General features: G+C 46.8%; 2 protein-coding genes across 2 annotated transcripts; one reads left to right on the top strand and one right to left on the bottom strand.

The window, feature by feature from the left end:
- On the top strand, positions 1 to 868 carry LAJ45_10340 (uncharacterized protein; the record flags this gene model as incomplete). The annotated part of the gene is made up of 2 exons (XM_046119867.1): positions 1 to 95; positions 199 to 868. 2 exons carry the CDS (start codon positions 1 to 3, stop codon positions 866 to 868), a joined length of 765 nt encoding a protein of 254 aa, XP_045967004.1.
- A 17304-nt stretch (positions 869 to 18172) lies between these two features.
- On the bottom strand, positions 18173 to 21111 carry LAJ45_10341 (uncharacterized protein; the record flags this gene model as incomplete). The annotated part of the gene is made up of 3 exons (XM_046119868.1): positions 18173 to 20369; positions 20425 to 21054; positions 21104 to 21111. The coding sequence occupies 3 exons, from the start codon at positions 21109 to 21111 to the stop codon at positions 18173 to 18175; spliced, it is 2835 nt and encodes a 944-aa protein (XP_045967005.1).
- Positions 21112 to 24125: the final 3014 nt, after the last annotated feature.

The following is a 24125-nucleotide window of genomic DNA, read 5'->3' on the forward strand; positions in this document are numbered from 1 at the left end:
ATGATCCATATAACCCCCACGAAGGAGAACATATCAACCCCACAACCCATCCCTATGTACTACAAAGCGCGCTACTCCAACTACGACCTGTATTGGTTAGATGGGCCACCTTGCCACGGCGACCGCCGCCCAACGGCCGGCTAAACAGGTCGTCTCTGGAGAGCGGGTAATGCATCGTTGAGCGGATAAGCACGATAGCCCAGATCTCCCGCTTCGCGAAATTCGACCACAACGACGTCGTGAGCTGCGAGAGTGTAGCTTTGCGCTGCTATTCGTGCGCGGTGGGCTGTTGGGGGAGTATACTGCGCTCCCGCTGCCTGTGGGGTGGAGAACGACCGGCGCCGTTGTGGAGAGGAAGGAGGGAGGGGTGGGGGATACGTGTGCCTACAGTATTATGTCGGCGGCTTCCGATACGTTACCTGTTGAGTGCGTATTCCGATGCCGCGTCATGTTGGGTACATGTCCCGAGAGGGCGCACAGAGGACATAAGGGGGAAAGAGTTACCGCAGCGCACCCCCGTCTGCGGCGAGGAATCACCCGAAGCACACACCTCTTCCCCGACTGCCCGCTTTCCGTGTTAATCAGGAGGGACGCTCCGCAACACATTACTCCATGCATGGCCGCCGGGCCGGAATGTCAACATACGTCATCCTTGCTGCCTCCTCACAGGGAAACCCACCTCCGGCTCCCACCCGGCCGCGATACGGCCCGCCGAACCTCAGTAGGAAAGCACAACCGTAGTGCCTGCTACGAAGTCCTCTCCCCGGTTTATATCTTTATCGCTGCACTTATGCAACACCCCGAAGAGCACCTCGGATCACTCGCGACCGCACGCTCATCTCCGCACCAGGCTCTCTACGCCGCGTGACCACACCGACTCGCCTTCCCTCACCAAATACAAACATATATTCCTGCACCGTATCACCCCCCCCCCGGAAACAGTACATGATACACAATCATGCCCCGCCACCCCTCCCTTCACCGAAGCTCAATTCCAGACCTTTCCCCCCGCACATTCCGTCCTAAAATTTCAAAATTATATATGCACGAGCTACATAGCCTACCACCGTCTCCAAGCAGTCACCTACCACCATTTGTCCCTCTCTATTAACATTCCATCAGTCGCCTTCGTATGCCATCTTGATTCGTCACTCGCTCGTAGGGTTAGGGTTAACGCAGTAGCGCATCCAACACTCTGTGCCACTGCCTGTCCATGCGGCCTATATATAGCTATAACCACAATGCGAGCGCTATCAAAAAAATGAAACATATATCGGGGGGCTCAATAGAGCCTCCGAAACAAAAGATAGGGAAAGCATGAAAGAAAGTTCCGCCTGCATACAAAACCGGTTACCGCAAGCCACAAAGGGAACTGAACCAAATAGCGACTAGGCAAAACTGAACTAAACTGTTTTCTTAAACGGTTCTAGAAAAGCTGATTGAACTGATAAACCGAGGAACCGCTAGAAACAATGATTGCCACTACTGCCACTAGTACTACTGCTGCCGCTACTCCCGCGATTATCAGTGCCAATATCAACTGGCACGGTGGAGTCGGCCTACCTCCATTCTTACTAGATGCTGGTGGTAGCTATTCTGATGATATGATGGTGATGAACTATGATAACGCGGTTCTGGAGAGAAGAGGCGTGGGAGAGGCACCACCGTTATTTCCGGAGGAGCAGAACTAAACTTTCAGTAGCGTACGCGCAAAGTAAAAGATTTCAGCCAAAATCTACCGTCAATTAGTGAAAAATGACGCAGGACTAAACGATCTCTCCTCCCCTATAGGTTTGTATTGATTATAGATAAAAAATTTGTTCAATCCCGCGACTTGAAACATCAAATATTCTATGGTTGATTGAAACCGAAAGTCCGCGCCATAGGAAGGTAAAGTCAGATTAACCGGTGCGGGCAAGAAGATGGCCTTTTTGTAACAACTAATAATTTCGCTTTCTACACTGTCATCGGGAAAGCCTCTGTATTGTGATATACATACCAGCTTCCTCGCTCCACTCCCACACTCCCCGCGAGGCGAAATAGACTACTCCATAAGCTTTGTTCTGCCCATCTCTAGGGTTCCCGATGATACGTATCGGTATGATTTTCATGTCATACCGCATCAACCGCAATATGTAGAGATTGCTTATATCGAACTTCGTGATATTTCAAATTTCTTATTATGCCAACTATGATATATCGCATACAATTAATTAAAAAAAAGTTTTTTTGAGATATATCGTAATGTCATGTTGCAGAGAGGGTATCGGAAAGATAGATCCAGCTTCGGAAAAATAGAAAGAATGCGCACAGGCTGTCGACCATGATATTATCTCGTACTTTAATCTCTTCACCGCCAGAGAAACTTACCAAAACATACCACTATACCTCTAGATATCGACATAATCGGCGCGCGAGGTCTGCGGCGATATCCACGATTGGTCACGGTTTCTCGTGACAAGGTTGCTTCTAGTTGGCCTTACTTACAACGCTGCAGGTGCTTGGCACCAACACGATTTGAAACAGCACCATGATCGACCTGCACACCACCAAGATCAAGCTATCATGAGGTTGTGCCGATGTGAGGGCTCGATCTGCATCAAAAAGCACACAAACGCTAAGTGCATTTCTCAAATCATTCGGCAGCGTAACCGAGATCCGTAAGCACCTCCCCCCATCGCAGGTGCATAAACACAATACGCGCGTTTTTGCTTTTTGCGGCCCGGGCCGTCCCGCTCCCGCATGTCATGCAGAGATATGGTTCAAACCGGGTTTGCGTAACCGTCGCTTATCGGATCTCTGGAACATCGCATCGCATGCCAATCCCTGCACAGCGAGAGGGAAGATTATTGTAGAAACAGGGGTTAGCGAGTGCCACCAGAGATCGTCGATTCCTATTGGTGATGTTGAACGGCGCCAGGTTCTAAGGTTCTAGCAACGCCCAAGCACCAGCAATGCCCGCCCGAAGGCAGCGATTTTAAAAGGCACGCGAGAGTGATCATATGTAGATAGGAGATAAGTGAAGTTCCGAATTTAACAGAACGATTAACCGTGTGTTCCTATAATGGTTACTGTCCAATCCGATGATATCGATTACAAGCAGCGGTGCTATGTCCAGGAATTGCAGTTTTCTACCGGCTGGACATATGATCGCATTGCTAAAGACCAAAACCTTCCTCTCTCCACTGTAGCAAAGATCTGTAATAGCCCAGCGACACCCGGAAGGAAGAACAGGTGCGGTAGGAAGATCAAAATTGATACACCTACTCGCCGGAGGCTTGTCTACACTGCTACTTTAAATGCCGAGAACCGCCGCAAACCCTACTCAGAAATAATGCAACTCATTGGACTAGAAGCCGACAAGAAGACATTAAGAGATGCCTTTGCTAAAGAAGGCGATAATGATGGTCAGCATGTAAGAAGCCCTTCCTATACGATATGAAACAAGCAAAGAGGCTAGCATTCACCCAAGCCCATCAACACTGGACAGTAAGAGATTGGAGACGTGTCATATGGACAGATGAGATCTCCATTTGGCTAGGGTGTAAGCGCGGGAGAGTCTATGTTACACGTGCAGTGGAGGAGGTTTGGCTAGAGGCCTGTCTTGCTCCCAAGTTCCGCATGCAAGATTCAGTCATGATTTGGGGCGGTATTCTAGGCATTGAAGGGAAAAAGGTTATGCTCATATGGGAGAGAGAGGATTGGGGTACGATCACAGCATGAACATATGTAGATCACGTTCTTGTACCTGTTCTCCGCCAAAGCCAAAGACCTAAACATTCTTAGTTTCATCCCTATTCCCTCATTGCTAAGCCGGCCTCCTAGTGGTAGGAGTTCAATTTCAATCTAGGCTCCTAGGTGCCGGGGTGGGCGGTGGTAGCTGGTTGAGAAATGTGGAGGTATCCGTTGCTAAGTATGGGACTAAAGGTGGAGCAATTCATTCTGTTATGTCGCATGTCTGGGCGGGGGATGTTAAATCATGGGGTATCACTCGATCTTGTACTATCACTCGGCGATAATGCGCGACCGGTGGATCTTTTTTTGTTTAATTCATTAATCGGATGCAGCCCGCCCAGGGGCTTGGCTGATTCACTTTTTGATGAATGACTCTTCAAGTGACGTTGTTGTTTCAGTCTGTGTTGAATGCTAGAAGGTTACGGATAGACGGAGCGTTCGGAGGGAGGCTTTTTTCCCGGTCAGGTACGCGTCTTACTCATGAGTTAGATTTCAGGGTAGATGCGAGATGGATATGGGACTGGTACGTGTCTACATTCTACTATTTCTCGGTATGTACACGTTCTACGATTGCTAATGAAGGTAAAACACGATTTGCTGAAATATATTGGAAAAAAAGGAAAAAAAGGAAATAAAGAACGCGTAATGAACTTCAATTCCAGAGAAAAAAGGAAGTGGAAAGTAAATATATGAAAAACAAAAATGAGCGGATCTTGTGGCGCCTGAAAATAGTGAAACATGGAGACTGATCTCCTACATGAGATAGCGCCATAACCACGTAATCTACAGAGAGCGGAGGGGACACTTGAAACAAATCAGTCATACATCGTACTTCCGCAGATGGGGACCAGACCAACTATAGGTTCTCTAGTACTACAAATCTTCCTTCGACCACCTAACCCATAACCCACCGGAAACCTGGAATGGGTGGTGCTAGAAAGGGCACCGCCCACCGTGGCGGCAGTTCATTCGGTACTGGCGGCGGTTCGATGACGAGATCTGGTGCTGGAGTGCGTGACGACAGGTACTTGTCAATTAATTCAGTGGCTCTTTGAGAGCATCCTGGTAATGACCTCTGTTGAAGCCGCTTTAAAACGTCGCCTGGATTCTCTTCTCCATCATCCAAGAGTCTTGTATTTGTAGATGGTCGTATTGGATAGCTCATTTGAAAGGGGAAGCGCCGGCGGAATCTATCAGCGTTGTAGCGTTAGGAGGCTAGTACTACTCACTAGCATGCATACCGAGTCTGGCAAAGATGAATAGGTAGTGGCAACCTGACGATATATTTTTAATGAACCAATTCTTTGTTCTCTTGGAAACGAAGGGCCTAGTCCACACTTTCCGACGCTCAGGAAATACAAGCATATTAACACTCCAAAGATAGGCATCGACGTCTTTTCGGGGACTTTTCAGCATATGCGTACCCCAATTGCAGAAAACATAGTCCCACCAATTCAGCAGGATTACATTGGGAATATTTCCTTTAAAATCCTTCCATGTCATAATTCCCGCGCGCCATTCTGCCATCATGCGATACCCTTCTCCCTCCAGGTTCTTCTCAACTAGAAATTCTCGAACTGATAGATGTGCAAATCGTACCACCCAAAGTTCAGCATCGATGTCCACAAGGTTTTGATAAAGCTTGGATAAGTGGTCAAAGTCCCATCCGCTCCATCCATCCTGCTATACAGACAATTTCACAACTTCTATCCAGTCATGAAACTTCATCAGCCACTATGAACACATTATAAACATTAACGCCCTCTTCACTAGTATTGCTGAAGATCCAAGTAGCCGCTCGATCCGCTCATAAATCAGATCATAACTCTGCTGCAGCGTATCTGGAAGAAGCGATAGATTCTTCTCCACATCCTGGGCAATTTGGAACTCACAGATATGCGGTATCTGTAGAGCGAGCGCGACCCATTAGAACCTGGCAAGGTTATTTCATCAGAGGGTCCATGGTAGGGTGGCGTAGGTCTTCTACTTACATCCCATCAACCTTTCTCGAGAGTGCTTCCTCAATCTTGTCTCTTGACTCAGGGTGGACTGACCCACCAAGTAATCGCCTTTCTAGAATAGCCTTATCTATCTCACGCGTTATAAATTTGTCGATGTCTTTCTGGTTATCTCTAGCGCGGATATTAATCCTCGGTACATTCTCTAATGTCGACTCTGTATCGTTGCTCATCCGGCTCGATATAAAGATCTTGACGACAGGGATGGAGTTAGAGATGAACTTGATGGCTTTCAATAGTTCTAAGCGTCCTTCCATCTCCATTTCATCCAGAGCGTCAATTATAAGAGTGGTTGGCTGACTAATATTTATGATTTCGACGATGAGCTCTAGACACTCATCAAAATCCAATGGTTCTCGGGAGCCGATTCTTTCTCGATTTTCATGCGCTGAGACAAGCACCCCGGGAAGGTTCTCTGTACATATCCTCAGCTGTTTCACAAGGCAGGCCAAAATGATCGCCGGATTACGGCGATCTTCCTCTGTTCTAATAAATAAAAGTACGATACGGGCCGCTGGCTATGGATAGGGCCAATAGGTTTCTCTGTAAGCCGTTCCATAACTGCCGAACTGCAAAGAAATCCTTTAGCCTTCATGGTGGTTATACCAGACCTACTTCATCTTACAACCTACACAAGTCTTGTTTTACCTGCCCCTGCTGTAGATATATAGCACAAGATCATCAGTAACGATGTTTATCGGGAGTTAGAATTAGCTTGGGTGTATATACGTATACCATGCAACCATAAGACACGGGAATCCCGAGATTTTTGCCATTCAAGGAATTCAGGGTGGTCAAAAAGCCATTCCCCCGTATTCTCAACCAAACCTTTTCGTATTTCCCGATGATGCTTCTGATATTCGATTGATGATAGCCATGTAAGTATTTCCTTCCGTCTCGTTACTGTATACCAACTTCCAACACTGGTTAGATATATATGCTTAATGCTTGAGTGGGGGAATAGCTCAGAGGAGGTCTTACATTGGAGCGATTTATATAAAGTGTCTAATTTACAAGAAATGTCGCTCAATGAAACATTCAGTTCGGTCAATAAATTTTGCAGCGTTTCAGATCGATTACGCCCATCATCAATACCCTCTTTTATGTGTGTCAGTTGAGATTGAATAAGCGTAATGCGGGAAAGAGAACTACCTCCTAGCTCCTGATCTCGGATGTGTCTAGCTATTAATTATGTCAAAGTCGGTATATCAAACAGGATATATTTAAAGAGCTTACATTGAGCATTAGCTGTTGACGCCGTGGTGTCGACACTCGATACGCTGTGTTCAAGCAAAACTAGCTTTTCTTTTGTATCACCATACTCAAAAATAGCGGATATAATTCGGCCTACTTTACGTGAGAATATAACTTAATACGCGGAACAAAATGGGCAACATACCTACTCCCCCTTTCTCTATTCTCTTCTTCGTCTTTGCTAAGAAATCAAGTATCTTGGCATATAATTGAACAAGTTGAGTTCTAGGATTCGTTTCGATAGTGGAGAAAGGCTGAAAGGTTAAATGCAGGGCTTTATATATGCTTGTTCTTACCATAATAATGACAATTCACTCAATTACCAAGAGAGATACTCCCATGGACTCTTGACGATTCAATGCCACCTAAGATTCCCTCTACCATTAGCTCGTTCAAGGTCTAGTATAACAAGGGCCGGTTGGAACTACCTGCAAGATAAATCGGAATTCCGCCCATAGGAGCGCTGCGTACACCGGATCACACTAGACAATTGTATCGCCAACATTTACAAATGTTTGCACCCATGAAATGACTTTGTCCGCGATATCACTGGGGCGGTAAACCTGTCCTTGCCATCTAAACATGCGTGCATTACGCTCGTCAAGTTTCTTCTGTGCTTCCATGCTATCCAGAATATCCTTGATGATGTCGCCACCGTTACGAGATCGGAGAGATTCTTGGTCGCTTGTAGAGAGACTTTGGAATGCCACCTTCCAGAAGCTCCGATATGGGGTTCAACAGAGCACCAAAGGACCTGGAATGAGAGGAAACCGGGGGAGAGGTCATTTTCCGGCTGTTAGATATTTCACCTCCGGTTAGCGGGGTAACTACTCGTTTCTGTGACTAAGTCCGGAGAATGTTGTTACAGGCCTGGCGGTAATAGAGGTTTTAGAAGTACTCTCCCTCGTGTCCGGTGGTGCGCTGATGACCTGATTTTCCTCTAATGATGAGGGGATCCAAGCCGACGGTGAAAGGAGGTATGTGGTAGGTGGGGTCACCGTGACAAGCAGGAACAGAGAACCCGCGGAAGAGCTTAATATATGTCGCAACACTTCGGCTAGACCTCCACCGTTTATAGCAGTGCTCAAACTGGAGATAGAAAGCTTTTATCCTACTGTAGTAATTCTATCGCCTAGCCTGGCCAAGAATTCAAAACCTTGAAGAAAGCGGAATGGATCTGTTGGACCTTTTGCCAGAATAATTAGAGAATGAATAGCTAGACAAAAGAGGCGTTTGTGTCTGGATTTCTTTCCCTTTCTCGTCGTGGTGGATGAGACTCACTCTAACTGAATGTGTTTCACGTGGCAGTACCGGGAGCGGGGTAATCACAACCACGAATTAAATACATGCGCATATACTTGTGCGCAATCACAAAGTAAACATGTAAATCCAGTCGAGGCACAGCGCTATGTTAGATACCCAGCCTCGGTGTACACTAATTGTTGGTAGGAATTTCTATTTTACTCGCTAGATATGTATCTACCGCCCCTCATTAGTCAATAAACAATATTAAGAGGTCGATACACGTACAACAGTATCCATTCGAGGCCGATGCATTGTCTGGGTTATCCACCGATATCCTCGAATATTGTTAGCCGTGGCTTGGACTACTAATTGGTAGCGATATATAGGTAGCTGAAAGAGTACCGGCTGCACCGCAGCCACCACCACACCCCACAACTCCCGATACATAAATAACTTGATTTCTCAGCTACGACATCTACTCACTGAGCGGCCGGGTCAAATATGAATGCGATATCAATACCTAAGCGGAAGAAGGCAGACTCCTCTCTGCGTCCTCTCCCAAAGGAGGACATTTGTATAAGTAAAATGGAAGATTGCATTACTAATATGTTGAGAGCAAAGGTCCCCAGGGCCTCACCTACATACATCGCCAAAACGCAATTTTGGCGCCGTTTCAATTCCAGTAGGAATAGTGCCATATGATGTTCTCCATTGTGCAGTCTTGACCTCACCCCAAAATAACACTGCTGCCCGGAATCTTTCAAGAAATGACATCTCGGAGGGGCGTCACGACCGATCACTCGGGCCCTCTAATTGTAAGACTCAATATACCGCTATCCCACCATGAACCCGACTTCTAGGAATGTCCAGGCATTCTATCCTTGCTCCGCGGCCCTGCCTTTGCGCTGAGCGGCTCCCTAACCCTACAGGCGATTTAAGAGGGGGGGAAGCCTACCTTCCTAGTCTTTGACTGGGACGGCGAGTCAAAACCGACCTACCGCCCAGCCTACGTAAGTTAATCATCTTGGGTTGTGTTTCCGGTGCTCTACCCACTTTTATATCATCACTAAAGCTGATATCCCCATATCGCATCCAATCCACGAGCAGAGCTTACAGGGCCCACTAAGTGGCGGTGTGTGGTGCGGGGGTCTCGGTTGTGCGCAGGATCGAGACATTAGTAGCGTAGTGTATTCTCGAGTTTTCTTGAATTCCAATCTTACGCTGAGCTCTAAGGCAAAGAAATTGAGGTTCTATCTCTCTTTTATGAGTGGCCAGAGTAGTGTGTACAGGTTTTTGGCTGTTTTGATGTTCGCGGCGGCGGTACCCACTGCCCACTCTCGGGTTTCGTCTCGCAAACTTGTGATGGCTAACAAAGCAAAAATGCCGGGTCTTCTGCCCCCAGGGCGCGCATCATTTGTAAACAGCATGGAAAAGTAACGAGGTCGTTGGTGCGAAAGCTCAGTGCTCCTAGCGCTTAGGCTAGGTTGTATGTGGTTAGTCTGGTACCACGGCTCGCGCCGGCGCAGGGGAGCTGCCTTAATGCTTGGCAGGGACCTGCCAAGACCTACCCAGTGGATTGTAAGATATAGAAAGGTGCGGATGTCTCGGATTGCGCAAACTAGAAGCATATCACTCCAATCTTTCTCTTTTTTTCGCTGCTTGCTCATTCTGTTGGAATTCCGGATCGATAACTGCTTATCGAGCAGGACGGCGGCAAGTGCGTAACTTCAATGGCCGATAGTCTTGTGCGTATATTTTAGGATCTTCAGGGTTGGCTGCGTGCTGGTAGTCGGAATATATCTGTCTCCAGCAAGGTGACGGCAGGTCGTGGAGGAGAACAAACAACCTTACTTGACCGCACCAAAACCCAAAAGATATTGTGCCCACCAAAATACCTCCCATTCTTCCAAGATACAGCAGTCCTTCCAACCCCTTCACCATGCCGGGCCACGGTACACTCCCGAAAGGTAGCTACCGCGGAGATCGGTCGTCCAAGCGCACCACCGAGACCGACAGGCTGCGCCGCTGCTAGAGAGAACACGGCTGGGCACCTTCGCGCCTTTCGCTACCCAGCACGCCCGAATGTAGATTTGCCGGGCGCTGACCGGTGACCCAGATTTCCCCCATCTCGCAGGGTACCGATATCGGTTCTCCTACGCAGCAGCTGGACGCAGCGCCTGGATACAGCCCGGTGGGGAGCTGATGCATGATGACGTCTTTTACTTTCTTTTTGTTGGAATTGGCGATATTTGAGCTAGTCCGTATATGGTTAGCCACCTGCACGCGCGGGTTGAGCCGCTGCAGGGCGAGTGCTCGCTTATAGCTTGGCAGGTACGGCGAAGATCTGCCCCGCGCGACTGGAAAAGACTGCATGTCGCGGATTGCGCAAGCTGAATTGAGCAGGGTTGATAAACCACGCGTTCTAGTCATGCACTCTGTATTGGTTTCTTGTCCGATGGTTTCCAGAAATAAATTTTGTCGGACGATATATAGAGTCATCCTTAAACGGCGCGGGGGTAGGCGCAGGAGGGTAAGGTGGTATTTTCGGAGGAGCACAGTACACCGGGTAACCATTCCACAACCTCCCCTCGCCGACGTTCTCTGCGCAGCAACACGCACCCCGCTAGAGAAATCCGGTGTCAGCTCCGGCTCAGAGATACACCCCCGGGGGTGAGCCAATACCCTCCTCCCGCCTTCATCTCAAAGAAATCCGCCGCTAAAGATTCCCTTGCTCTGCCCTACTGGTCGACCGCCCTTTTCTCTCGACCCTTCTGAAATGTGCGTACTATCTCTTGACCACATGCTGATGAGTAGTACTCCATCTAGAATACTGCCGTAGCCAAACAACGTAGGCAAAATTCAGTGGTGGGAATGTTGCAGCGATAGGTGTAGCTTTGGTGCTTTCACTGGGGATGAGCGATCGTGTGCTGGGCTCGTCCTTAGAGAAAGTATATGGGAGAAGTAAAGTAATTGATCGTGTTGATTGTGCTAGCTAAAGGGGGATGCCCCGTATTTATACTAAAGAAAGGTAGTACAAAAGAAATACAATGAGTCATAGACGTGTGAGTAATAGAATGACTAATAGGAAAGTGAGTCATACGCCGATGACAAATACTATAATGAAATGATGAGAATCTTCCAGAACTATGAAACGTGCCGAGCGTCCTATTTCAAGACTTCCCCTCGTGAGCCACAGTGAATAGTAGAAGAAAATAAAACATGTTTGCCTTTATCCAATCCCTTTGTAAGTAAATCCGCCACGTTCTCGTTCGTAGAAATATATTCCAGTTCAAATAATTCATCCTCAAACCGTTCCCGAACAAAATGAAAATGTACGTCAATATGTTTAGACCTTTTATGAAAGACAGGATTTTTAACCAAAGAGAGAGAGCCGTTGTTGTCGCCTCGAAGAATGAAAGAGAGATTCGGTTTTCGTTCCAGCTCGTGGATTGCATTCCTTAACCAGATCAGTTGTCGACTGGTGTCAGAGAGGGCCATGTATTCCGCTTCAGTTGTAGAAGTGGCGACAGATCGTTGCTTATAAGATCGCCAGGAGATGAGAGCTTCCCCTAGCATGAAGCAGTGGCCGGTGAATGAGCGGCGATCGTCGATGTCGGAGGCATAGCTTGCGTCGCTGTAGCCGATGAGTGCAGTTGGTCGCGTTTTGGCGTAAAAGAGTGACCAATCGAGGGTACCCTTGAGGTAGCGGAGGACGCGATGGACTGCAGCTAGATGGGCCTTAGTAGGACAGGAGGAAAATTGCGAGAGCATGGTGACGGTGTAGGCGAGGTCGGGTCTAGTGCCGATTACTGCGTACATGAGTGAACCGATTATTGACTGGTAAATTGTTGGATCGTCGATTTTCTCAGCTTCCGTTCCTTTTTGGAGGTGGACGTTGTTGTCGATAGGTGTTGCCACAGGTCTTGATTCGTCGAAGCCGTATTTGATAAGTACACGCTTGAGATAGGCTTCCTGTGATAGGATGATGCCTGTCTTAGTGTGGATCAAGTGGATTCCGAGTGCCCAGTTGGCTGTGCCAGTTTCCGTCATTTCGAATTCAGAGTGGAGGAGGAGGCTGACGCGGTTTTTGCGTTCAACGGACCAGTAGAAGATAAGGATATCGTCTACGTATATTGCGATGACAACTTCCCCTGTTTTGTGTATGAAGACACAAGGGTCGAAGTCTGCTTTTCTGAATCCTATTTTGATTAGCGCTTTTGAGAGGCGGGCATACCATTCCCTTGATGATTGTTTGAGGCCGTAGATGCATTTGATTAGTTTGCATGCTTTGCCGGGAGTAGGATATCCTGGAGGAGATTTCATGTAGATTTCTTCCTTGAGTTCGCCATATAGAAATGCGCTTGTGACGTCCATCTGATCGCATTGACCGCCAGTTTGAAGGCAGCGAGCGAGGAGTAGTCTGATGGATTCGTATCGGGTGACGGGGGCATAGGTTTGATCGAAATCTTGACCAGGGACCTGTGAGAAACCTTTTGCGACTAGTCGGGCTTTGTACCGTATGGGGTTGCCATCGGGCCCGAGTTTGATTTTGTATACCCATTTGCAGTCGACCAGTTTGCGGTGATCTGGTGTGTTGACCAGATTCCATGTGTTATTCCTTGCGAGTGAGTCGAGTTCAACTTTCATAGCATTCTGCCATTTTTCGGAGTCGGGACTGTTGATCGCTTGGTGGTAGTTTGTTGGTTCTGTTAGGGTAGTGTCATGCTGAATGTTGTGTCCGTATCTGACCGGAGCTTTTCGTTCCCGTGATGGGTTACGTCTCGGTTGATCAGTATCTGTTTCATTATCATCATGCGGGGTACGTTCAGTGGCGGGCCTCGTATAGCCGGCCCCCACTATACTTGCGTGGTCTTCCGAGTCAGTGTCGGAGAAATGTTCCATGGTTTCGCGCATAATTTGTTGGTTGATCATGTCGTCGTCACTTGGGTCGTCGTCGTATATTCTATGTTGTTTTGGTGTTGACGGACGTGAGGGTGGTTCTTGTTTGATCTCGATTTGTTTTGGTTTAGGGGGTGTATCGGTTTTTGTTTTGACTTCGATTTCTTCCCCTACGGATGTACCTTTGAACCTAAAATGACGAGAGAGAACTACTTTCCTTTGTGATGGTATGTAGACGCGACAGATTTTTTCAGAATCTCCGTATCCGCAGAATTGTCCCGTTATTGCCCTTGCATCCAGTTTTGTTCCAGCTGGTCGTACTTCGACAGGTATGTGTATGAACATGGTTTCACCGAAGGATCGGAGGTGCCCAATGAAGGGTTTTTTGCCAGTGAGTGCTTCGTATGGTGTCATATTCGGGAGTGATTTGTGCGGGAGGCGGTTCTTAACGTGTACCATGGTGTTGATCGCTTCTGCCCATAGATTTTTTGGGAGGTTGTGGTCGAGCAAGGCGGATCGTGCCATTGTTGCTATGGTCCTGTTAAAGCGTTCTGCTGTTCCATTTGACTCGTGAGAGTAAGGTACAGTGAATTCATGCTTTATGCCTTTGGAGGCAAAAAATTGTTGAAGGTCATTGGAGATGTACTCGCCACCGTTGTCGCTTCGAAACCGTTTAACCGTTTTGTCCAATTGATTTTCCATGTATGCGATGTATCGTTCTGTGGCAACTGCTGCATCTGACTTCTTTTTGAGGAAGTAGAGGTGAGCGTACCTGGAGTAATCGTCGATGAAAGTGATATAGTAATTGAAACCGCCCAGAGAAGGAGTCGAGAACTTGCCGCTCAGATCTGAGTGTATTAGTTCCAGTGGTTGTTTGGATTGTGGTTCGGTGAGAGGAGCGAGGTGAGATTTGGTTGACTTAGCGAGTTCACATGTGTTGCATGTTTCCATGTGACCAGATGTGGGGAGAGACTTGGGGTCGGCGACCATGTTGCGAAGCCGTGAGAGCGAGGAAGCGGGGAGATGTCCGAGCCGTTGGTGCCAGTCATAGAAGCTGGTGGCGGCAGAGAGGTGTGCGCAGGGTTCCTTGGTTTCAAAAATGTAAAGACCAGTACTATTTGCGTTAGCGATCCCGATAATTTCCTTGCTGTTCGGTTTGTAGATGGTAAAGCCGTCTTCCGTCCCAGTTGTTGTAAATCCCTTTTTAGCGATGCAAGACCAAGACATCAGGTTGGTATTGCCTAGTTCGGGGATCAAAAATACGTTCTGCAGAGTGATCAGGCCATGTGATCCGTTGATGGTGACGTTACCAATTCCGGTTATCTGGAGTTTGCGACCTCCTCCAACAGTAACTGTTCCAGTGTGGGGAGTGGGGTCGGTAACCAGCGTTCCGGTCATGTGGTTGGTTGCACCAGGGTCGAAGATCCATGCCTTGTTGTCGGTGGTGGAAGGTCCTGCAATGAAGCCAAAGTAGTCTTCCATGGTAATATCCGAGGTGTCATCTGAGAAGTTGGTGAGGTCGAAGTCAACCGGCATTGTGAATACATCGGTTTCTTCGAGTGCGGGAAGGCCAGAAAGATCGGGGATCCAAGAGAGGTCGAGTTTTGTGTGAAATGCAGTACCAGATGCGACGTTGAGGTTGCCAGATGCAGCGGACTTCTCCTTGTCTCTGAAAGCTTTGAGTTTCCGGCAATTTTTGTGCGTGTGGCCTTTTGCATATTCTCCATTCTTGGTGCACCAGGTGCATGTGACGTCCCGATTTCCTGTTTCGTTGTTACGTGGCCTCCTGACTCTGTTGTTGTTTCCGTGTCCTGGGTTTCCTCGCCTGATTGTGTAGGCTTCTCCAGCCGCCTGTCCATCGTTGTTGCGCCGTGAGTCCAGATCCAACAGCTTTTCGTAGACGTCATCGAAGGTGACGTTGGGCTTGGTTTGCAGGTTGTCAACGACTGATTCGAGGGATTCGTGCCGGAGTGAGAGGAGTAGGAAGGATGCCTTCGCTTCTGAGACAGATGCGAGTTGGTGAAGGTGGTAACCAAGTGGGTCTTTGGTTTTGTCCGTAGAGTTACTAGTTCTAGTGAGGAGAGATGACCAAAGAGTGTTGAACTGGGTTAGGTGTTCCTTGATACCCTTGTCGGGTGTGTACTGTAATGTGACGACATTGGCGAGGAGCGAGTGGAGGGAGGCGACGGTTTTCCGATCGAATCTGTCCTCGAGTTGAGTCCAGAGATGATGAGCGGTGTCGGCCGGTGTCAGCGTGAGAATAACTTCGAATTCGATGTTAGATTGAAGGAATACAACTGCAAGGTTGTCCTTTTTGTCCCAGTCGCTGATTTCTTCGGCATTGTCGGAGTTTTCTTCTTCGTCTTCTTCAGCCTCAGCTGCACTTCCTGATGCTTGTGGTGCCGTGGTAGGTACAGTAGTGGTGGTAGTTGTCAACACGGGACGCTTGCTCGAACCATTGACCAAGTTCCACAGATCGTGAACTTTCAACATGCGGGTAGCAAGGTCCCTCCATACAGTGTAATGGCCTTGACCATCCAGCTTGCATGGGAGTGCGGGAATTTTGATGCTCCTCTCAGACATGATTGAAAGTGAAACGAGAAAGTGTACTTTGTGGTAAAAATGGTGAAGAGTGTATAAGCGTGAGTGGTCTCCGGGCTCATAACCTAGAGAAAGTATATGGGAGAAGTAAAGTAATTGATCGTGTTGATTGTGCTAGCTAAAGGGGGATGCCCCGTATTTATACTAAAGAAAGGTAGTACAAAAGAAATACAATGAGTCATAGACGTGTGAGTAATAGAATGACTAATAGGAAAGTGAGTCATACGCCGATGACAAATACTATAATGAAATGATGAGAATCTTCCAGAACTATGAAACGTGCCGAGCGTCCTATTTCAAGAGTCCTATTATCCTCATTTTTCCCATAGGATTCCCGGTAGTGAGTTCATATCCATCCACAAGTCTAGTAATAATTCTCTCCAATATGTATATCCCTATCCAGTCGGTGGGTATGTTGCAAGGTTAAAGTTACAGCGACAGTTAAACAGAAGATTAACCTTATATGGTATATGGATATGACAGACGCCCAACGGATAAGGGTCGTTAGCGTATGGGACAATGCATGAACATGTAGACGGAGCGGATGATTCGTTAGTTTCTTATTTCCCGTGATATTAATTCCTCTCGTATTTACCAGTGTTCAGATCCGTCGACCTAGACGTCGATTTGGCCAAGTGGCGCACAATTTGTCAGGATTGATGGCCATGGCAGGGCGATCATTTCAGAAGGCCATATTATGAAGAATTACGAATAGGGTGCTATCAGGCAGGCGTAATACCCCTACTCCAGTCATCGGGCACCCTGTTTGAACAGCTGTACTCTACCGATGGATTGCAAACAGGAACCTCTGCAGCCGGAAACAACCTGTAGCCTAATGTAAAAGAACAGAGTACCAGGCATGGAGGTCTCCTACTATGTTTGCTCGTCCGTCTAATTCAAAAATCAAGGTTACCTGATTTAGCATCACTTTTGAAGTATTGAGCTGTCCGAACGGATTAGCAAATTTTATGGAGAGAAATAGTGCAAAGTACTCGCATATCCAGTATGTATTGGCGCAACCAGCAAAACATACTTTTTTTACCCTTGGGCTCATTCCTTATGACCAACGCCCATAACTTGACTTTAGACCCCTCCTGGTGCGTAGATACACCGTACACAATATCAGGGGAGATAAGAAGGCTCTCAGGATTCTCTGCCCCTTGGTATTAATCTGCTATAAATGGCAATGTGGATATATTTCCTATTCAGAATAATCATCTATTGAGATTCTATAAAATTACTAGGTTAATTAGAGACCTTTAAATAAGATTATACTCGATTGTTGGGTCTTTAAATCACCTGTGGAAATGTCTATATGCTATTAGAAACATCAATTTTTGGTGTGTTTCGCTGGTTGCGACAATACATTCTAGATATGCGAGTATATGTCGGAGGTTACCACTTGATCACTGGATTAACAATCCCTCAAGGAGCCCATTTGACCCATGAGTCTGTTCAAGCTAACCGAGGAAGATCGCTTAACCAGGAAGATTCCTGAACGAACTGCAGTCTGGCCTAGCCGGGGTGTTTCCTGGGTGGACTGATTTTTTCCTTGATGAACTAGATTTGAAAGTCTATAGTCCATTGAGGAAGTGGCAGGGCAAGTCAGTTTATCTAGGAAGTATCATACAATTGTTCTATTTGGCGAGCACACTGGTAGCCGTAAATCTGAGAAATAGCGACAGCGAGGAAGGTTGGTACCCCAAACTGTCAGTACTAGTAGACTCAAATAAGATCAGCAGGAATTTTATTCGCACAATTTAGAGTATGGCAGTGCTCAATCACTCCCCAAGCCTCTCTCGCTATTGCACTGAAGAGCATGTCGCTATTGCACTGAAGAATATGTTGGCCACTCCATGAATGACCCCAGACTGTATTTTCACTGGTGGCACTTCGTGGGTGAATTAGGAATCTACCCGAACTTCTTCAATGGACTGGAACTTTCAGATCAAGAAAGCAGTCCACTCAGGAAACCTCCCGGCGTAACCAGTGCATTCACGAAACTTCCCGTATAAGCGATCTCCCTGGGGGAGCTAGAACAGGTCGCCCCGGCCATCATCTTACTCGATAATACGCCCAGATCAGCATTCTTGATCAGTAGAGCATGACAGATCCTGTTAAGTATCTACCATATCAGTTATCTATAGCTTGAATTTAGATTAACAACGTTAAAAGAGCACTTGAGAGTCACGACCACTTGTTGCGGTGCCTTTGGATGTGAACACAGTCTTCGGAATCAAACAAGCAAGATGTAAAGGTAAGAAAAGTTGAAGTCACATATGTACCACCTACACTGAATCGTAAGAAATGAAGGAAACGAAGGAAATGAAGGAAATGAAGGAAATGAAGGAAATGAAGAAATTGCATACATTGTAACAGAGCAGGAATATCCACATCACGACAGCCAACAAAAGTACTCTTTAACCATCTTTGTCACTAGTATTGACATCCAACCTACCCGATTGACATAATAACCTTTTCATTACTGCATTGCCTGTCCATAAGGCAAAGAGAAGAGGGCCATCGCCGTGACGGTCCTTGTAGTTCACATCCACCCTCTCACATGATAACAGTAAGTTGACTAGTGTTTCATCCTCACGTAATAAAGCCCATGTCAATGCCGTTCGGCCATCTCTGCCCAGCTGATTGACATCGACCTTGTGACATGCTAACATCAACTCGACGACGTCTTTACTACGTGTTTGTATAGCCCTGAAAAATGGTGTTTGGCCGCCTCTATCGATCTGATTGACATCGATCTTGTCACATCCTAACATCAAGCTGATGCTTTCTGTACGACCTCCTAGTACAGCCCTAAGAAGTGGTGTTTGGCCGTCTCTGTTCACCCGATTGACATTGACTTTGTCACCTGCTAATATCAACTTGACGATTTCTGTATGACCTCTTATTTCTACAGCCCTAGAGAGTGCTGTTTGGCCGAATCCGTCCATCTGGTTGACATCGACCTTGTCGCATCCTAACAACAACCCGATGATTTCTGTATCACCTCGTAGTACAGCCCTAAAAAGCGGTGTTCTGCCGTCTCTATCCGCCTGGTTGACATCGACCTTGTCACATGCTAATATCAACTTGACGGTTTCTGTATCATCTCCTGGTACAGCTTTAAAAAGCGGTGTTCGGCCTTCTCTATCCGCCTGATTGACATTGACCTTGTCACATGCTAACAACAACCTGATGGTTTCTGTATCACCTCCTACTACAGCCCTAAAAAGTGGTGTTTGGCCGTCTCTATCCGCCTGATTGACATTGACCTTGTCACATGCTAACAACAACCCGATGGTTCCTGTATCATCTCCCAGTACAGCCCTAAAAAGTGGTGTTCGGCCGTCTCTATCCGCCTGATTGACATTGACCTTGTCATATGCTAACATCAACTTGACAACTTCTATATGACCTCCTAGTACAGCCCTATAGAGTGCTGTTTGGCCGTCCCTGTCCATCCGATTGACATCGACCTTGTCACATGCTAACAGCAACCTAATGCTTTCTGTACGACGTCCTAGTACAGCCCTACCGAGTGGTGTTTGGCCGTCTGCGTCCATCCGATTGACGTCGACATTGTCACTTGCTAACATCAACTTGACGATTTCTGTACAACCCCTTTGTACAGCAGTAGAAAGTAGTGTTCGGCCCTGCCAGCCATAATTGACATTGACCTTGCCACATGCTAACATCAACCTGACGACTTCTGTATTGCCTTCTTCTGCAGCCCTAAAGATTGGGGTTTGGCCGTTTCTGGCCATCGGATTGACGTCGACCTTATCACACGATAGAAGTAACCCGACGACCGCCTCCCAGCCGTCTTCCGCAGCATTAAAAAGGGGTGTTCTATGATGCTTATTCCTCTCATTGACATTAATCTCATCCCCATTATCAAGCATAGCCCTAGCTATACCCACGAGGCCATAGTAGCACGCTACCCAAAAGGGTGATAGCACCTGACCTCCACCACCTTGAACTTCAAAGAACCCATCACAAATTCTGACATTGAGGAGCCAGGCTCTGTACGGAACGGAATCAGTGAGAAACTGTTTGCATATCTTGGAGGTTGCTCTGGATAAAGAATGGGCACGCCGTATATGAAAGCTCCAGTTTTGAGTGGCATAATGCACAACTTCCTGCATCACCTTGTTCCGATGGTGGATGAGTAATGCGGTAAGACAAATCTCAGCCATCATGTTGTGGCAGGCACTATCGTCGAATCCTTCTATTCTTACTAAATATTCTTTCACAGAGAAGTGAGCGAACTCCATGGACTCTAGTGCATCATTGTAAACTGCAAAGTTCTGACAGATTGCCAAGATGTCTGATCGATCCAGGGATAGTAGATCCTCATTTAGCTCCGCTCCGCTGGACTGAATAGCAAGGCTCTGAACAAGTAATTCCTTTGAACACTTCGTGTAGGCGCTCATTAGGACTCTGAGGATGTGCTGTCGCTGAAGGCGATCACGATCGGAATGCACAGCGTGGTCCGGATGAAGCATGCGATGGTATGTCTCTGTCAATGTTTCTGGAAGCTCTTTCAGAGCCTTTCTCACACCGTCGTACGTTCTTTCTTGGCACAAGGCTAAGATCTGTAGTTGGGCCCACAGGAACCTAGGGACGTCATCAGTAAGAGGTGGCAAAGCAATGTGGGGAGGTGAGGATATACATTCCACATGACCTAGACTTTAGGGTAGAAATAATTTCATCCCTAAGCTCTGCATGTACAGCCTTGCCCGAAAGCAGGGGCAGATCATCATCCCCGAGCTTTTCATGCTCGCAGCGCCGATCCACCTCTTCCTCGATGAACCTCTCAATATCCTTTTTATTATCCGCTGCGCAGAGGTAATATTGTATTGTTCCACTGAAAGCTCTCTCAATGTCGTCGTGGTATCGACTGGTGATGAATATCTTTACTTTACTCTGAGAGTGAGATATAATGTATTTTAAGGCGTTGAAAAGGCCATTTCTTGTGTTGTACAAACACTCGTCAAGCGCATCAATGATGATAGTCGTTTTTAGGCAGTAATTCGATAAGTCGACGAGTAAGGTTTTGCATTCATTGGTATTCAAAGCACCAGAAACGTGGCCCTGATCTTCTCTTTTACTATATTCACCTAAGATGCCTTTTGGTATTTTATTCTGGTCTGGTGGTAGCTTGATGCAAAACTGTTTGAGGATAGCATTGAGGATTGGAGCTGGAGCTCGGCGCTTCGGTTCCTTGTAGTCACAGTAAAAGTATGCAAGGATGTGATCATCGCGCTCAGCTTCGATCTTCAAGGTGTCGATCACAAAGGACCTGTACATGAAATAAGCATCGGTGATATTAGTCAGGTAGGAGTACTCACGTCAGCATAGTTTTACCGGATCCCGCTGTGAGAGACGTTAGCGCCTAATGACGTGTATATTGGTAGGGTAAAGTTACCATCACCACGCAACCAAAGAATAGACGATTCATCTCCTCTGGCCCACTTTCCCCACATCTCGTTTTGCAAGAGCCAGGTACCGGTTCCTTCTTGCCGACGACTGCGATTAAACGAATGGTGACTATGAAACTCAATTGTTGAAAGCCACAGTAAAACCTCGAGACGTCTCTCCTCTAAAGCTTAATCAGTATCGATAAATTCCAATGACATTACTCCGCAATAAACACTGGGGTATAGCTTAGGCAAACTTAAGACCATACTACTGGCTAAACGTGCGAAAGCCTCTCCCGGGGAACAAGACACGTATCGTACTTTCAAGTTTGACCCATTGTCCTTCGCCAGGTAATACTGTCAGAAAGAGTTATGACGGGGAGAAAGGTTTCTGTTCAAACCTTGAACATCCTTCACCAAGTCTTCTATGATTCGTTGAACAATCTGGTAATATTGACATCTCTCATTTTTAAATTTAACTATATCCGAGTGGTTGTGGTCGATGGGGAAGACATCATCTAGATAGTTACTAGCGGCAGTCGCGGAACATTTATTCACCATCATGACCTCTGGGCCAGTTCGTTTCCAGCCCTGTAGCGTTTCCTAAAGGGTATTAACTTTCTACTCATATGAGAGCATAGTTTCGGGAGTCTTACCTGGACAGTTGCCGTTGGCCTTGTCTCATATATAGAGATAATCCTGATGTTATCTGTTGTCTTTGATCTCCAGAAATCTTCAAGAAGCTGAAGAAAGTTTGATGATTCATTGAGATCTTCAATCAGTTTTGCGTTTGGTTGATCCTTTACTATAAATCTTAGTGCGTCCACATTTAGGCCGTTGTGGGGTACTCCAAACAGAAGAAGTGCATGACATGATGTTAGTAATACCGACTGGTTCTTCTTACAGAGAACCTATTTCCTTAGGTTACTTTTGTCTAAGGATAGGAGGCAGCATAGCAAGGAACATACATGTTTAATCACAAGGCCACCGAGGCTGTGAGCAATAAATATGATAGGTCGATATTTCTCCTGAACTATGGTTAGATATGCATTGTATGAGGAGATGATCGGTTTAATCTCACCTGTTCGTGTTTGGGGGAATAGCCAGTGCTAAGCGATAATTCTGTAGCGTTTAAACTGATGATATTGTAAACCGGATTCCCTTGACTTGATGGTTGATGACACCCTCAAGTCTTCGCAGAATCAAGCCCTATTTATACATGTTGGAACCTATGCCAAGGCCCGCTTTCTAATACTAACTGACACAACGATAATAGAATAAGATAATGCTCCCGAAGATAGCCCAAATAGAAAAGCGCCCCCGCATAGTTCCGTCCTCCATTCTAATTCCGACACGTAACCATGAACCTTGCAATTGCCAGTCATCGGACTGTACCATACTATTATCCTAGACCTACTTCCCTGAGTAGAACAGCCTACAGCCGTAAGCCCCGCTTCCTATTTTATTTCGGGTGAGACACCCAACAGTAAGCGTGCCGTCATAATAGTATAGGACTAGCGTGTTGACACTGCGCGCCCACACATTACCCGATACCTTTCTATGCTTGTCCCTCCGTTACCCGACCGTCCTTGTATCACAACCCGTCACTCGTATTCCTCACTGTCCTAAGCCTCTAGGACAGTGTTCCGTAGTTCCTGTAACAGTTTGGAAGCTCTTACTGTCATTAGAGCCTGGCCAAACAATTCGGAGAACTCATGGATGGAAGCATTCGAGTTGTTACTCAAGAAGGTTGAGTCATAGCCATAGGTTAGAATACGGGCATTGGGAACGTGACTTGGCAGAAAATCCCTCAGCCACATTTTGTAGGTTCTGCGTGATCTCCATGACCCAAAGGCATGTCCTGCTAAGCCAGTGATAGCAATACTGCTAGATGCATTATTAATGTCATTGTCCCTTCACTTGTCCAAAAGAAGGGAACATACTCAACCACTGGCTCCACCGGATTACTTAAGGGTGTCATGCCAAAAAAATTGCTATCCGCAATAACGTCTCCAAGAAGATGAAGAACCTCAGAGGTTGGCAAGTGTCGGAAGCTTACTGGGGTTGATCGGAATGTGACCGTCCCAACCTGAGATGGCCCTGTCATGGAATCAGTAGATTCCGCTGATGGCGTAGGCGACCACCCCAGCACGTTTTGTTCATCCGGCGGGGTATCGCTAGGCAGGCTGCTGAGTATATCGAAGAATTTCTCTTTCGATATCTTCTTAGGAATGTTCAATATTCTCAATGTGAAGCCCGGCTTTGCTGGGGCCGCCGGTGGTCGTCAGGTGGGGGGTTGTCTGTCTCGCCTGTCTTTTGACGTTTTTGCACGTCGCTCATATCGCTCCCCGGGGAGTTTGTTTTATCTGGCGTTTGGCGTTTAGACATGATATTATTGTAGGTGTCTTTTTGTCAGCAATGTGGTAGTCGCGGTGACCTAGTCTATCGCGGGATGTCTTCGCGGGGTTGATGATATGGCACTCGAATACGACGGTTACACACAACAAACGGAGCTTAGTAAGGGTACATACATACATACAGTGACTGACCGCCCAATTGAACTCAGCTGAGCGCAACCAGTAATAATTCGAATAGCAAACTATTGGAGGAGTGCCATTAATGGGTTATACTCCGGAGTTGCAGGGAACACGTATGGCTCCCCATATGAGTTTTGAATCTCCCATTGAAGCTGTCACTCACAAGGCTGTAGATACTCGGAGGTTCATAGGGTTTTTAAACATAGCTCTGTGTAATACCCCTGAAATTCTGCATGAGGCTCTGGGTTTTAGTGCTAATTGGACTCGTTATATGTTGGTTCCCCTCGAGCGCTGGGGCTTGCAGTATCTTAATAGACTCATAATGTAGTAATCCTGAGTAACGGTCACTATTACGCCGAAACTTACAAAATATCACCCGATCATCAAATTTGAGTGGGGTCGGTGCCTCATTCCTT

Source organism: Morchella importuna (assembly GCF_003444635.1).
Source record: "Morchella importuna strain M04M26 chromosome Unknown Morimp01GS044, whole genome shotgun sequence".
In the NCBI taxonomy this organism is placed as follows: Eukaryota; Fungi; Ascomycota; class Pezizomycetes; order Pezizales; family Morchellaceae; genus Morchella; species Morchella importuna.